This window comes from Sycon ciliatum, chromosome 3 (assembly GCF_964019385.1).
Source record: "Sycon ciliatum chromosome 3, ocSycCili1.1, whole genome shotgun sequence".
Classification (NCBI taxonomy): Eukaryota; Metazoa; Porifera; class Calcarea; order Leucosolenida; family Sycettidae; genus Sycon; species Sycon ciliatum.
The window spans coordinates 4,929,563-4,945,275 of NC_088645.1; the positions used below are offsets into that span (position 1 = coordinate 4,929,563).

At 49.0% G+C, this 15,713-nt stretch overlaps 1 protein-coding gene across 1 annotated transcript in view; it reads left to right on the top strand.

Moving 5' to 3' along the window:
* Positions 1-15,713, top strand: part of LOC135811247 (uncharacterized) — a 170,319-nt gene that overhangs the window by 75,931 nt on the left and 78,675 nt on the right. Inside the window, exon 6 of the mRNA XM_065324444.1 lies at positions 5,350-5,505. Coding sequence (XP_065180516.1) covers positions 5,350-5,505 — 156 coding nt within the window. The remainder of the gene's footprint in view (positions 1-5,349; positions 5,506-15,713) is intronic.

The following is a 15,713-nucleotide window of genomic DNA, read 5'->3' on the forward strand; positions in this document are numbered from 1 at the left end:
TAAAAATAATTATAATAAATTAAAATTTAATAAAATAATTAAAACAATCGACGAGGAGACAATAGTCGTAAAATGGCAATAAATAAGATAAATTGTGCACTCATAACAACAGCAAAAATGAAGAAAGTCAAGTTCCATAACGTTTTCTTGTGACTGTCATCAGTACACAAGACTGTCATCAGTGGAACGCCGTCACATAAAAATGTAATAACTAAAACACACACTTATATACATGTAGCTAATATGGTTTCAGGTAGAAATACAGCAGCTAACAAGTACAAAAAGCGAAGTTTGCACCTTTGCAATGTGTGACTATAGTGTATGTGAGAAAGGTAGTGGCAGATGAATGTGATACTGTGTGAATGAATGTAATGGTGCGTGTGTATTACTTGAAGAGTGTGAGTGATACAACGTTTTCTTTCTGTTTACATAGCACAGGGTCACGAGTACGAATATACACAGCTTCCAACACCTGCAATTGCTTGAAGAAACGTGCGCAACGAATAACACTAAACCAGGAATTACATTCATTCACACAGTATCACATTCATCTGCTACTACCTTTCTCACATACACTATATTCACACATTGCAAAGGTGCAAACTTCGCTTTTTGTACTTGTTAGCTGCTGTATTTCTACCTGAAACCATATTATCACATGGCACGTGATTGTTGCCCGTACTCCAGCGAATCAGCACCTTTCGCGCCGCGGGCAATAATATGCGATATTGCCCGCAAAAAAATAGTTTATTTGCCCGCAAAAAAATAGTTTATTTCAGTGATCGCGTGACTACGACGACTCTGTAGACTGTACGACTCTACGACGAGTCGCAGTGTAGCATTGAGACGAAGATGGAATTCTTTTTGGAGATGGACATCCCGGCAATGGACATGGCCTCGGACGTCTGCCGTGTGGTGCTTGCAGGGATCATTTGTTCAGTCAGACTCATGTTGGCAGCCTGACCGTCGGTAAGCTTGTGGATAAGATTCAGTTCTGCTCGAAGTGGTACTGTGATCACAAACAATTATTTGAAATAACACAAATTCAACTCAGCGTCGTGCGTTTTCAAATCCTCGCAAAGTCACTGCCTGTTGACTACAAAACAAGTTGTTTCACACGACGTACGTTTCGCCGTATGGTTCGTGACGGCTCATCAGGTGTGCAATTTGAAACTCGGATATTGAGCCAATAATAAATGTAGAAAGGAAAAGGACATATGGAAACGAGTTAAGAGTAACTCTCCACCACTGTAACTAGATACTATATACAGTCAGAAAGTGCAACAACTAGGCACAAAACTGACAGAGTACTGAGACATTCGACGTCCTGACACCTAGCTTCAACACATCTCCGTGGCACTTTCTGCACTTTCTGACTGTATATAGTATCTAGTTACAGTGGTGGAGAGTTACTCTTAAATCGTTTCCATATGTCCTTTTCCTTTCTACAAATAATAATAATAATAATAATAATAATAATAATAATAATAATAATAATAATAATAATAATAATAATAATAATAATGCAGACGACGTTACTTCAGTAACGTCTGGCGCTAGCCAGGGTCCACACAGCTTTAATTCCCGTATCTATGCAGAAGACGTTACATCAGTAACGTCTGGCGCTAGCCAGGGTCCACACAGCTTTAATTTGGTATTTGTGTGTTTGTTTCTGTGTTTGTGTCACGCCTGGCGCTATCCCGTATCTGTCCCGTACCGTACCGTACCGTCAAACACTGCTGGCCACATATAGCTGGCCGCAATATGCAAATAGGGCTTTCAAACGCAAGATCATAACGTGAAGCAACTTGGAAGAATGGGTATGAATGCGAAGTGTATGGCGGAATGCATGTAGGGCGATAGTGCGGGTTCGAATCCCAGGATATGGCTTAAAAAAAAAAATAGGAGAATTGAAAAATGTATAACATCCCTTTTTTTGACGTCATCAAGGCGGTAGACGGTGTCGTAGTACCCTTGATCGTACCTGTCCCGTACCGTACCGTACCATCAAAGACGGCTGGCCACAATGCATATTGAAATAGGGCTTTCAAATGGAAGATCATACCGTGAAGCAACTTGGAAGAATTAGCATGTATGCGAAGTGTTTTGTAGGATGCATGCAGGGTGCGCGATAGTGCGGGTTCGAGTCCCAGGTTATGTCTTAAAAAAGGGATTTTTTTAATTTTTTAAAGAATTTATAACATCCCTATGCTTTTTTTGTCTAGGTCATCAAGGCAAAAGAGCATAGAGTAGGGCCCTGAGCTTCCAAGCTCTCTCGTTTGGTATTTGTGTGTTTGTTTGTTTGTGTCACGCCTGGCGCTATCCCGTATCTGTCCCGTACCGTACCGTACCATCAAACACAGCTGGCCACATGGAGCTGGCCGCAATATTCAAATAGGGCTTTCAAACGCAAGATCATAATGTGAAGTAACTTGGAAGAATGGGTATGAATGCGAAGTGTATGGGGGAATGCATGTAGAGCGATAGTGCGGGTTCGAATCCCAGGGTATGCCTGAAAAAAAAATAGGAGAATTGAAAAAATTATAACATCCCTATGCTTTTTTTGCCGTCATCAAGGCGGTAGACGGTGTCGTATTACCCTCGATCGTACCTGTCCTGTACCTATCCCGTACCGTACCATCAAAGACGGCTGGCCACAATGCATATTGAAATAGGGCTTTTAAATGCAAGATCATAACGTGAAGCAACTTGGAAGAATTAGTATGTATGCGAAGTGTATCGGGGATGCATGCAGGTCGCGCGAGAGTGCGGGTTCGAATCCCAGCTTATGTCTTAAAAAAAGGGAATTTTTTAAAGAATTTGTAACATCCATATGCTTTTTTTTGTCTATGTCATTAAGGCAAAAAAGCATCGCATAGGGCCCTGAGCTTCCAAGCTCTCTCGTTTATTTACTGTTTGCACTTCATGGCACATAATAAAAATAGCCAATAAAAAGGAAGTAAGGGTGAAACCAACCACGGACCGAAAGCAAAAATGCAAAATAAAGAGAGAAAAAGCGAAAAAGAGAATAATGAAGAAGAAAACAGAAAGCATGAACAGGCCAACAAATTTTCATTTCTAGATGTGCTTGTGGAAAAAACGAGTAGTGAAATTCTGACAACCGTTTATCGAAAGCCGACGTTTACTGGTCAGTACATTGTATATGACTCTTATTGTTCGTGACAATATAAAGTAAACTTTGTTCGTAACCTTGTAGACCGTGCCAAGCGTATTTGTTCGTCCTGCAAGCTGCAGGAGGAGCTTGATTTTCTCCGGTCAGTTTTTGTGAAGAACGGATACCCTGAGTTTTGTTGCAGAAGTTGTTGAAAGTCGAACTAACTACGAAGGCTCCTATGATTGGTCCTGCTCGTTGTACCCGTTTTTTTATGTTTGCCGTGGAAAGGGCAGGAGTCGACTAAAGTTTGTAGTGCAGTCAAGTCTGTTGTTCGTCGAACATACTACGCAGTACACGTCGTGCCAGTCTTTACGACGATGCGTGCGTCTACGGTGCAGAAAAATGTCCTACCAGCCCATCACCTAAGTCATCTTATTTACAACTTTGAATGCTGACAATGCGCTAGTCGGTATGTTGGTAGGACTGTTCAGCACCTGAACGCACGCATCAAACAACACACACCACGTCACATACTTCCACCTTGCGCACACCAAGAAAGACCGAAACGAGGGCGACCTAGAAAACAACCACTAACCACACAGCCGTTACCTACACAACCCGCGGATCCTAGCTCACAGACTGTGCTTGTTCCGCCGTCGCTGGTGGCGGTGGTGGAGGGGAATGGGCGTGGTGGCTCATCGGGTCGGCTTCTGTCGCCGCCTTTGCTCCTGCCGTCGGTGGTTCCTTCATCAGTGCCCCCGGCGGCTTTGGCTGAGGCGGTGCCACTTGCGATCCCGGTCCCACTGCCTCCTCCTGATCCTCCGCCATCGGTTCTTGCGGCGGTTGAGCTTGCCAGCGGCAGACCGCGAGCAACACTGACAGCGGCATTAACACTACAAATGCCGACTCAAAAAGATCCACCTTGCATATCAGCAGCTCCCGCACCAACACCAACAGCGCAATCTACAGCAACCTCAACTAATCCACCATCCAACCCCACAATTGAACGACCAAGACGATCAACAGCCAACTACAACAGAAGCTACGCACTCAACAGACAAGGGCGAAAGGAGGGACGTGACAGCAGGGTGACGCCGAGTTAAATGGATAGTTCAATGGACCCGGTCAGGCGGGATGGATGAGACAGAGAGAGTGCAGAGAATGCTTAGGATGGAACGGACGGCGAAGGGAGCAGTGAGTCGGAGAGTAATGATGGGAGTGATGGTGAGAGTGCCGGTGAGAGTGTTGGTGTTGTGGGTAGGTTTTGTGGTAGCAAGTCTTCAGTGTGCAATCATCTGCTAGCTAGTCCTGATTGTTGCAATTCGTATTCCGACTCTTCGTTCACTGTATCGTGCCCTGGTCTCCTCGCCGTTTGTTTAAAAAAGGAAAGAGCGTTACTTACATAGAAAGATGCTAGGGAAGGCACATATTTAACCCTTTGAGGTGTATTTATCGGAGACCCGTGAGAAGTTCCGGTCACACACTGCGCAATGCACAGATTTGGGCATGGTGGAGCTCGACTGAGGGGCAACCCGTACTTCCCTCCACTGTTGGCGGTCCTGAGCAAGGATGAGCCACTGAGATGGCTGTTGCAGTGCAAACTTGAGGTCGGTCATCACCGTGTCTTTCCACCGTTTCCGGGGACCACAAAAGGCCGAGGCACAGGTAGCCACCCAAAGAGGAGTTGGAGGGGGTGCGATCCTCATCCATACGCGCAACGTGCCCAGTCCATTCCAGACGCCGATTGCGGAGGCGTGTAGACATCAGTACTGGGTCTCCCCAACGGTTCCGCCACACACACACACACACACACACACACACACACACACACACACACAACGGTTCTGTCCTTTGTTGCTTCATCAATACAGCACTGGGGAATGGGGCTCAGCCTGATAGCAATGAAAAGTGCAAAGCTGAAGAATTGACCAATACTACTCAGCCTGGTTTACAGCGCACAGCTTTTTGAAGTGTTTTGTTTTCCTGGGCAGTGAATTCCTACACCGTTTCTTGATATGTGTTCCTTGTTAAGACAATACGTAATCAAACACCGTGCACATAGCACGGTATGTTATGAAGACCACATGGAAAACATATTCAACATTCATTAATATTTTTTCTCCCGTTATGTGAACAGATTGCATGATGAATACTGATTGGCCAACAAGCTAGTATGATTTTCACCCGGTCAGGATTGTTAACTTATCAATATGGTCTCTACTGTGTATCTACAGGTTGCAACACAAAATCACTATAGGTTTATTCGTAATACCTCTACATCATTTGGTAGCGAGGGTAATGGCAGGGTGCAGTTCAGTAATCCACGTGGTATCACAATCAGCAGCGATGGAAAGGTCTTTATTGCTGATGCGAGCAATCATCGGGTGAAGGTTAGTTTATAGAAACCAGCACCCAGATCTATCTCATTACACAATTGTCATCATCTTCTTGATGTATAGGAAGACATGTAAACTGCATCTGCAGTATTACTCTACAGGAAGTCATTGGTCTGGTAGATAGTTTCTCCTGTCCTAAAAGCCATCATACCATAGGAAGGTGTGAAACAATCTCTTGGATCCCCGTATTCTATTTGCATATCGGAGCTTTGGGATTCGATATAACAGTGTATACCAACCCGAAATCGGGGTTTTACTTTGCTGGAAAAAAATTCGTAAAAGAAAACTGCCCCACACGTGATCAATCAGCTCAAACGCGGAAACTTTAGCTTCTTCTTCATCTTTTTTTCTTTGCTCGAGGAAATGCTTCTTAAAATTTTTCTGTTGTCTTGAGTTTTCGGTATGGAATATGCACCTCAGGATGTTTTTTCGCTAGTCCAGCGGGCTCTGGCCCAAGCCTTGCACCCACTCGAGAGGCGTTTGGCTTCTTTGGAATGCCACAATAGTCGATGCGGGTGTGAAACTTGGAGTACAACTCTAGGCAAGAGCATGACTCACGGATCGTGGATGGTACATGTACCCCGGAAACTGATCCACTCCTGATCCCATTTCCTTCACAATCGGCTGAGTCCTCTTTGGCGAGGTCTACTCTGCCCGCTCATGCTTCTAGAGCCAGTCTTGAGCATACGCGTGGCGGGTTCGTTGATGGCAACCTGGTAAATAATCCCACCCTAAAGCCACTTGCTGCTCGGTCGACCTCGAGAGAGCCACCTAGGCTACAACCTCTTCCCTCAAATCTGTGTGATCCTGAAGATCCAGCAGGTCTGGCACAATCAAGCCACCTGCCACTTGTACGACGCTATCTGGTTTGGAAACTGATGATTTGGACTTTCAGTCTGGTAGCACACATAGTCTGGAGTCCGACTGTGTGGGTCACAATACTGACTGGCCAGCGGATGACGGGATGAGGAGGAGAAAGGGTTTACCCGATATTTTTTGTACGAAACTGCCAAGTTTCCCAAGTCATGTCTTCCCTCAGAACTCCGACGCAAATCCAGGCAGGCATTTTCCCGCTGCTACCCTCGCCCGGACACTCCCGCTGCATTAGTCCTGGCTTTGGATGCGCAAGTCACCCGCATGGTATATTCTGCTGACAGGAAGCCACCTTGTTCAGAGGCTCGGCCGGATAGGCCTCAGTACCTGATGCAGCCAAAGTTGTTGAATGTGGTGGATCCCGTTGTGCTTCATTCTGGACATACAAGCAAAACCCTGACTTCGGTGAGCAAGGTCAGCAGATCCAGGGCCGGAGGAAGGAGTTTGGGAGTGGTCCAGCCAACCTTTGAGGGGGTCCGGGGGATGTCCCTGCGGTAGAAGTATTGAAAATTTACGTGGAATAGGGCGAATTTGGGCATCTAGTGAGGCTCCAGAAAACGCAGAAAATTATAGTAAAAGAACACAAAAACTACTTTTTTTTCCATAATATTAAGTTAAAGCCATACAGTGCCGATGATGGTAGCATACAAGAGATTGAATACTGTCTGTAAGGAATAGGTAAAAAAGCGATCTATAAAGATTTTAGTAACTATGATCTCGTGTCGACTTCTCCATGTATGCGATACGATCGACTCCCTCCATCGAAAGAGGAGTCTCTTTCGATCGAGACTCTTCTGTCTTGTGCGATGTTTTCGCTCGCTTCCAATATTGCCTAGTGTGTGCATTTCGATAGGAGTGACTGGTGGTACTTCTTTGGTGGAAGGTGAGCTCATGAGGTCGTGCTGCAGTCTGCTTGTCACGTAGTCCTGAGCTACTTCGAAACACATTACACGTCGGCAGTACAGTTGAGTCATGTACCTCTGGATTTTTTACACCGGTTTTGCACGAATCACATGGACCGTACAGGGAAAGTGGTCCATGGCCGGACCGGTTCCGCTGGCCCTGAGATCCAGGAGGCCGCTACGGCGGCACTGCGTCTCCCGGTAGATGCTAAACAGGCACTCACCATAAAACGAAGTTCCATCTGTTTATCTAAGATCCACCGCAAGCTCTCTATCCTAGCCCAAGCAGATCTTGCTAACCCTGGTTAGTCAATATTTGGCTCTGCCAAGAACGAGCAGATAACTAAGTGAGCGAAACCGGACAAGGCCTGGGCCGATGTACGTCATACGCTGCCTGCAAGTAATGGTCATGTGGCTGGAAAAGACAGACTGCCGCCAAGCTTCGAACAAGACCAGAGGAATATCAACGCCAAATGCTGCAAGCCTTCAGAGGCTTCCCCTGTGCCGTTTTTTGAGGGAGAGGAGCCCGCAGGAATGGGTGGACCTCCGCAAGCCATGTCCCTCATCGTCCACATTACTCCAAGAAGCCGCAGTGTCAACCCCGGTCACACCAACAGCCCGACAACAAGCAAAGCCCTCCGAAGCCAAACAGTGCCTAATACGTTTCCTTCTAGAGGTGTGCTTGCAGGCACTACCACCAGAACTGCAGTGTGGATGCACCCAGTTACCCAAGTGGGGTTTGGACTGGAGGGCGGCCGACTCGGAGGTCCAGGGACGTCCGAGCGGCCTAATTGGTGGTCAGACCAGACGCTGGCGTCAGCTGACCGAAGACTCAGAAGTCACGCAATATGTGGGAAGGTTTTGCCTGGAGTTCAGTCAGGAACCAGTCCAGTGGTGGAAGCCACTCCCCAGGATGATGTCCTAAGATTTGACAGCAGTGGTGACAGAGGAAGTGGAGGCACTGCAAGAGAACAATGCCCGGGAAAAGGTGCCCCTGGCAGACCTGGCTTTCTCAGCCCACTGTGTGTACCGAAAAATAACGGTAAGATGCGCCCAGTGGCCGACCTGCGGGAATTGAACCGGTTTGTGCAATACCACCATTTTATAATGGAAGGTATTGCCACCATGCGGGAGGCACTGATAAAGAACGATTTTATGGTGAAAGTGGACCTAATCAACGCATACATGTCAATGCCAGTGCATCAAACCCTCCGTCGCGTCCTTTAGGTGCTGTGGCAGAGTCGGTAGTACCGATTTGCGCCTTTCCTGTTTGGCCTGGTATCTGCTCCACGGCAACTCACCAAGCTCCTTTAACCGGTGATCACCTGTTTTCAACTACAGCGTGTACGTCTGGTCGTGTACCTGGACGATGTACTCATCATGGCTGGATCATTTCAAGAGGCGTTGCAGCATGCGGCCAATCTCATTCATCTGTTGCTGGCCCTGGGTTTCCAGGTAAACTTCAGCAAGTCAGAACCTCAGCTATTACAGGTGTTGGAATTTCTGGGATTCCAGATCAGTTCAATAGCCATGACGTTAGAACTACCTACGGACAAGGTCCATCGGACGTTGACAACTTGCCGGAGCTTAATTGCCCAGAGGCAGGGTACCGCTCGACGCCTTGCCAGCATCCTGGAGCTGATTTCCTCAGCAGCGCTCTCGATTCTTCCGGCTTTCCAAAGCAGCATTGGAGGATTTGTCTTGGTGGCTTCAGCACCTGGAGGGGTTCAACGGGTGCTCAATTCCTCTGCCAGTTCCAGACCTGGCCATTCAGACGGATGCAGCATCAACAGTCGGCTGGGGAGCAGTCTGTGGTCATCGCCATGCATCAGGACTTTGGACACTGGTGGAGAAGCACATTCATATCAACTGCTTGGAACTACGTGCAGCTTTCTGTGGTCTACAATCACTAGCAAAGGATCTTAGAACCCTCACCACAGCGGCAACTGCTCTGGCCGGTTGGCTGAAGTCTCGAGGCCTCATCTTGAACGCCGCCAAGAGCCAGGTTTTGACTATATCTCCCCAGCAGCATGTACAGGAACTAACAGTCAAAAGCGGCGATTATCTCCTCCCTTCAGCGTCTTCTGCGCGCTACCTCGACGTTCACCTTGACAATCGCCTAGATTGGGACACCCATGTTGGTGTGATATTGTATGTACTTCAGAGGACAGGGATCAATTGTATCACATTATTCATACAATTGGCACGCTCATTTAGCTAGCGCTAATATGTAGTCTGTAGCACTAATACGTGTATGTAGTCTGTACATAAGGCACTTTCCTTATGTACGTTGATTAATTCTTCCAAGTTGGTGGAACGTAACATGGCGCAGTGACCCGAACCAACGTGCTATTGCAGCAATGAACGCGGAAGGTGGAGAAGCAACCAAGATGGACGGCGACTTGGCCCACAGCGAAGGTGAACCAGTTTCAAGGCAGGACCACACCCTCGTCCGATTGGCGCAACTGATCGCTGATCAAGCACAGCAGGCTTCTGCCCGGGATGACCGAATGGTGGCGATGCTAGACGCTGCGCTGAGCCAGGGTGCAAGAGAACCCCAGAGGGCAAGTCAGCCCACAAAGCAGACCTCCATCAATGTTGAACGCCCAATTTTGGACGCTACCGCCACCTTGGCGGATTTCACGACGTGGAAAGAATCGTGGGAGGACTTTGTACGCTGCCAGCACCTCAGGTCCCAGGCCCGAGAAACCAGAGTGGCATCACTGAGACAGTCCTTAGATGAGGAACTCCGGCGGTACATCCGCCAAGACATAATCTGTATTTCCGAGGAGGACGATGATGGCACTATCATTGGGGCCATAGAGGGGTTTGTAAGACGTCGTCGCAACCCTTTACTGGACAGATTGGATTTCTACAATTTGAAACAAGACAATAATGAGTTGTTCGACTCCTTCCTGACGGTGTTGAAGGAGCTTAACAAGGCTTGTGACTTCACAGTTGGAGAGTTCTGCACTACTTGCACACGTAGCCTCCGTTGATGTGGCCAATGCTGGTCGAGCGTCCAGAGGAGAGGCCAGGAGACATTGCGCGGCAGGCTTGTGGTTGGCATTCGTGATGATGACACGAGGCATAGGCTTCTGTCCACCCCAGCCCTAACGCTGGAGGATGCCGTTCGGATATGCAGGGCTGAGGAAGCTGCCAAAGCCACCCAGCAAGATATGCCACAAGCGCAAGTCGGCCGTGCACTGGCATAGCGCAAAACTCGGTACCAGCGGAGCAAGCAGTCACAGACGAGCAGCAATGCGTCTTCTACTCGCAGTCATGAACCACAACCGAGTGGCAAACTGCCCGTTCGAAAGCAGGAGGGAGACAACCAGCCTAGAGCCAAGTGTCCTAAGTGTGGATATGACTCCCACCCGCTCTCCCGATGTCCCGCCCGAGAGAAGACCTGCAACTCGTGTGGTGAGAAGGGACATTTCCAGAGAAGATGCCCTGCGGATGCACCCCAGCTTGGTCACTTGCGGCTGAAAGTCGCAAACTTCAGCGACAACAATGATCGCATCGAGATACCAACGTGCCTGGACAACCATGACCCAAGGTCAGCAGCGAAGCTCAGATGGCTTCCCGATACAGGCAGTAACGCCGATGCAATAAACCTGGATGGACTTCGGAAACTGGGAGGCAAGGAATGTGACCTTGTCCCGGACCCCAGTGTTGTTCTGAATGCCAATGGAGGTCGCCTCACGAACATAGGCATGGTCACGGCTTTGCTGTCGGTCGGTGATCGCCAGATCGCAACACAGATCCACGTGTATGAGGGGTTGCAATGCCCGCTGCTATCGAGGCAGAGTCTGAAGAAATGCGGAATACTTCCGGCAGACTTGCCAAGAAGTGCGCTATCTCTGTTGCGTCCTGCTCCCGGCCAAATGCCCAACTCCGAGGAGCGGAGTGAAATCGAACTGATCCGAGAGGATATTTTTAAGGAATACACTGATGTGTTTAGCGACTATGCAGTGCCAACCATGACAGGTCCGCCGATGGTTATCAAGCTCAACGACGGGGCCACACCATGCATATTTAACGGAGCTTGAGCGATTCCGTTTGCTTACCGTGATCAGGTCAAGGAACAGCTTGATCAGATGGTGAAGGAAAGAGTCTTTGAACCAGTGAGCGACCCTTGTGATTGGTGCCACCCAATCGTGCTGACTGACAAAAAGAACACTGCTGAAAAGCGCCTCACAATGGACTTGATTAAGCTCAATTCACAGGTTCAACGACCAACGCACCCCATGCGCACCCCGCGAAACGCCATTGAGAATCTTGAGAATGCCCGCTTCTTAACCACACTTGATGCCCCTCATGGGTACTGGCAAGTATCATTGGCACCTGAATCGCGTCATTTAACCACATGTATCACTCCATGGGGGCGATACCGTTTCCTTCAAAATCCGCAGGGTTTCATCGTGGCGGGGGATAAGTTTAACCAGCAAACGGATCAAGCATTTGAGGGCATCAGCAATTTTGCAAAAGTTGTAGATGATTGTTTGGTGCATGACGCGACTTTCAATGATCATGTAAAGCGTGTCCGTTCGGTTTTGCAGTGTGCGCGAGAGAATGGCATCACATTCTCAAAGAAGAAATTCGCTTTCGCTCAGTCAGAGGTTCAGTTCTGCGGGTACTTCGTCAGCGAAGGCGGATGGCGTATGGAACCAGAGAGAGCGTCGGCATTGGGACAATTTCCGACCCTGACCACACACACTGATCTCCGCTCATTTCTGGGCTTGGTTATTCAATTCGGTGATTTCAGCGATGAAATCGCCAAATTGACGCAGCCATTACGGAGTCTGCTGAAGGCAAATGCTGAGTTCCTTTGGAACCAGGATCATGACGCCGCAATGTTGAATATCAAATCTTCCTTGTTGCGAACACCGACCCTGGCGTACTATGAGTTTGGTGCTCCCACTCGCTTGGGACCGATGCCTCTCGAAATAACGGTCTCGGTTATGCACTCCTACTGTTGCAAGGAGGAAATTGGCGATTGATTCAATGCGGCAGCCGATTCATTTCAGATACCGAATCACGATACGCGATGATAGAATTAGAGCTACTAGCTATTGCTTGGGCAATGAAGAAATGTCATGTCTATCTCTCCGGGACGAAATTCGAGGTGATAACTGACCATCACCCACTCATTCCCGTTATGAATAAGTACTCACTGATGGAAATCGAAAATCCCCGCATTCGGCGAATGTTGCTTAAGTTGCAGGGGTACCCGTACCTCGTTTCGTGGCGCAAGGGAAACGACCACGCTATCGCAGACGCACTGTCCCGCTCGCCGATTGGTCAGCCGACTAAGGAGGACACTGCCATTGGGGAACTGCCCTACGAGGATTGTGGTCGAGTGGCGTCGGTTACTACCCTCTGTGGCGACGATCAGCAGCCTATTCTCTCAAGCTGCAAAGAAGTGACAGCTCCAGGAAGCAGTACGGGCCGACAATGCCTACCAACAGCTCATTGAAACTGTGGAGCAGGGGTTCCCAAACGCAAAGAACCCGCTGCCGGAATGCATCCAGCTGTATTGGTCCGTGAGGCATTCTTTGTCTGTTGAGAACGGCATCATCCTGAAGGGCTGGGAGATACTGATACCAAAGCCACTTCGCCACACTGTGCTGCAGGATCTTCACACCTCACACCAGGGCCAGGAAAGAACGAAGCAGAGGGCACGTCAAGTTGTGTACTGACCAGGACTGTCAAACGATATTGAAAATAATGGTCAAGAACTTCCCGCAATGCTGCCGCTACCGATCGTCGCAACAAAAGGAGCCCCTGCTGCACGACCCAGTGCCAACCCTGCGCTACTAACGTGCCAGTGTAGATATTTTCAGCTGCAGCGGAAACAGCTATATCCTCTTCATGGATCATTTATCCGGTTGGCTGTGTATTGATCATCTAGCACCGGGCACCAGATCAAAGGACGTGATCCGGCCGCTTCGCCAGTGGTTTTCTGACGTCGGAGTGCCGCAGGAGTTGGTCACAGATGGTGGCCCATAGTTCACCTCCAGGGAATTCAGTGTGGTTTGTAAACGATGGCAAGTACGTGATATCCGGTCAACCCCCCACTATCCGCAGGTGAATGGGACTGCAGAGGCGGCTGTTAAAGTCATGAAGTACCTGGTGTACAAGACTACCACTGGAGGAGACCTGAACGTGAACGAGTTCAGGAGGGGACTGCTAGAGTGTAGGAATACACCCCGAGGTAACGGCCGCTGCCCCTCACAGATATTGTTTGGCCGACCACTCCTTTGTGTTCGCCAACCACCGCACGTTTGCTACGGAGTGGCAGGCCAAAGCCGACAAGGCTGACGAAACAGGTTCGGCTGTCCGAGAGCAGAGCGATGCGGGGTATAATGCCTCCCCGAGACCACTGGGCAACCTGAAGATCGGCGAGATGGTGGACATTCAGGACCCACGTTCCAAGCGGTGGACACTGCAAGGACAAGTTGTCGCTATTGGAAGGCGACGTGACTACTATGTCAAACTGACCAGTGGCCGTGTGTACTGGCGCAATAGAAGGTTTCTGCGCCCATATCAAACCTACTGGCCAGATGTCCCCCCGCCTACAGGCGATTGTCCTGTTAGAGCGCCATCGGAGCCCAGCATCCCCAGAAGTGCGGCGGAGCTCCCACTCCCATTGACTGAGACAACCCAGGTGCGGTGCAGTCAAAGGCAGAGAAGGCCAGCTGATAGGTTCGATATCACAACAACACGCTGGCAGTCTTATTCATAGATACTGAAACTTTCGGTATGATTGACTCGACCTGCATGCGATGGATAACAATAAAAGGAACATAGGACACTGCCAGAACATCCACAATTGACTACGAAGGATTGCATTTTTAGAATTGAGCTGTTTGGGTTAGAATCCTGACATAATTTTAAAAATAATCGCGTTTTATTGAGTAAGTTCAGTTGAAATCCCATCATACTTTAGTTGCGTTTTAGGGAATTCAACTGGGGGGGGGGGGGGGGGCATGGTGTGATATTGTATGTACTTCAGAGGACAGGGATAAATTGTATCACATTATTCATACAATTGGCACGCTCATTTAGCTAGCGCTAATATGTAGTCTGTACATAAGGCACTTTCCTTATGTACGTTGATTCATTCTATCCAACTTGGTGGAACATAACACATGTTAACTATGTGCTTACCAAGGTTGACAAGAAAATTGGCGCCTTGTGGCGGGCACGCCGAAGCCTATTAAGACGCTCTCGTCAGGTGTATATGAAGGCGGTCATAATGCCCGACCTGCTTATGGCTCCTACTGCTTTTCAGCCGCAAAGCGAGAGGGTCAACTGAAACGACTGCAAACCGCGCAGAACAGAGCCATCCGCTGTATCGATGGCAACCCGCCCCGGACAGCCATGCAGCCGCTGCTCACTGCTCACCCCCTGTACCGTGTCAGCGAGCTCTACAGGCAGAAAATATTGATCACCATCTGGCGGTGCATCCACGCCCGCACCAGCCCTGTGCTCGCCCAGCTTCTAACCCCGGCACAAGGCACTCCTACCCGCCATCAGCAGTCAAATGGCCTACTAAGCTAGGCAAACCGTAGCCGCTGCGGTCAGCGGAGATTTTCTGTCGCTGATGCTCTGTTGTGGAACGCTCTCCCTGGTGAGGTCCGCACAATTACCCGGCTACCTGAGTTTAAGCATGCATGTGTACCATACGCCTGTGTGGTGCACCCGTGAACATCGTACATAATTGCACTCTCATGTTTCTTTTTTTGCTACTGCATCTCCTTGCATGGATGTGCGTACAACCTTACAGCATAGTACTTTTGATACTATGCATGCATGCATGTGTGTACTCCGTGCCCATAATCGACAGTGCATGTCTCTTGTTGCTGTTCAGTCTTTTCCTTGGTAGTTTCCTGACGAGTCGTCCTCTCTCAGTCCTTCGTTGCATTATTCAATTTCAATATAACTAATCATCACATAGACTTGATGATACCACATGGCGCAGTGAACTTGTTTTAGTAGCAGTTTCCATTAGTCTTTCTCAGGTCTGGGTCTTTAGTACCTCTGGCGCTTCGTCTCTCAAATAAAGTGAAATTATTTGAAATTATTTCCGTTTCGGCATGGCGGAATCAGACCCACCGGTACTCAGCCCTGACATTGCTGACCTCACCCAGCTCATGAGACAGCAGATGGAGACCGCCGCCACCCGCGAGCAACACCTGATACAGCTCATGGAGCGAACTTTGAGGAGCATTTCGCAACCTCCACCACCGCAACGTCCACCCCCAGCCCCACCGGCAAGCGTACCTGCGGCGAGACCAGTTTCGGTCGATCGCCCTCTGTTACTTGCCTCTGCCTCTCTCGCAGAGTTTACCGCATGGGAAGGTCTTTGGCAAGACTACGCCCGGTGCCAGCACCTGGATTCCCAGGACAATGCCACCAGAG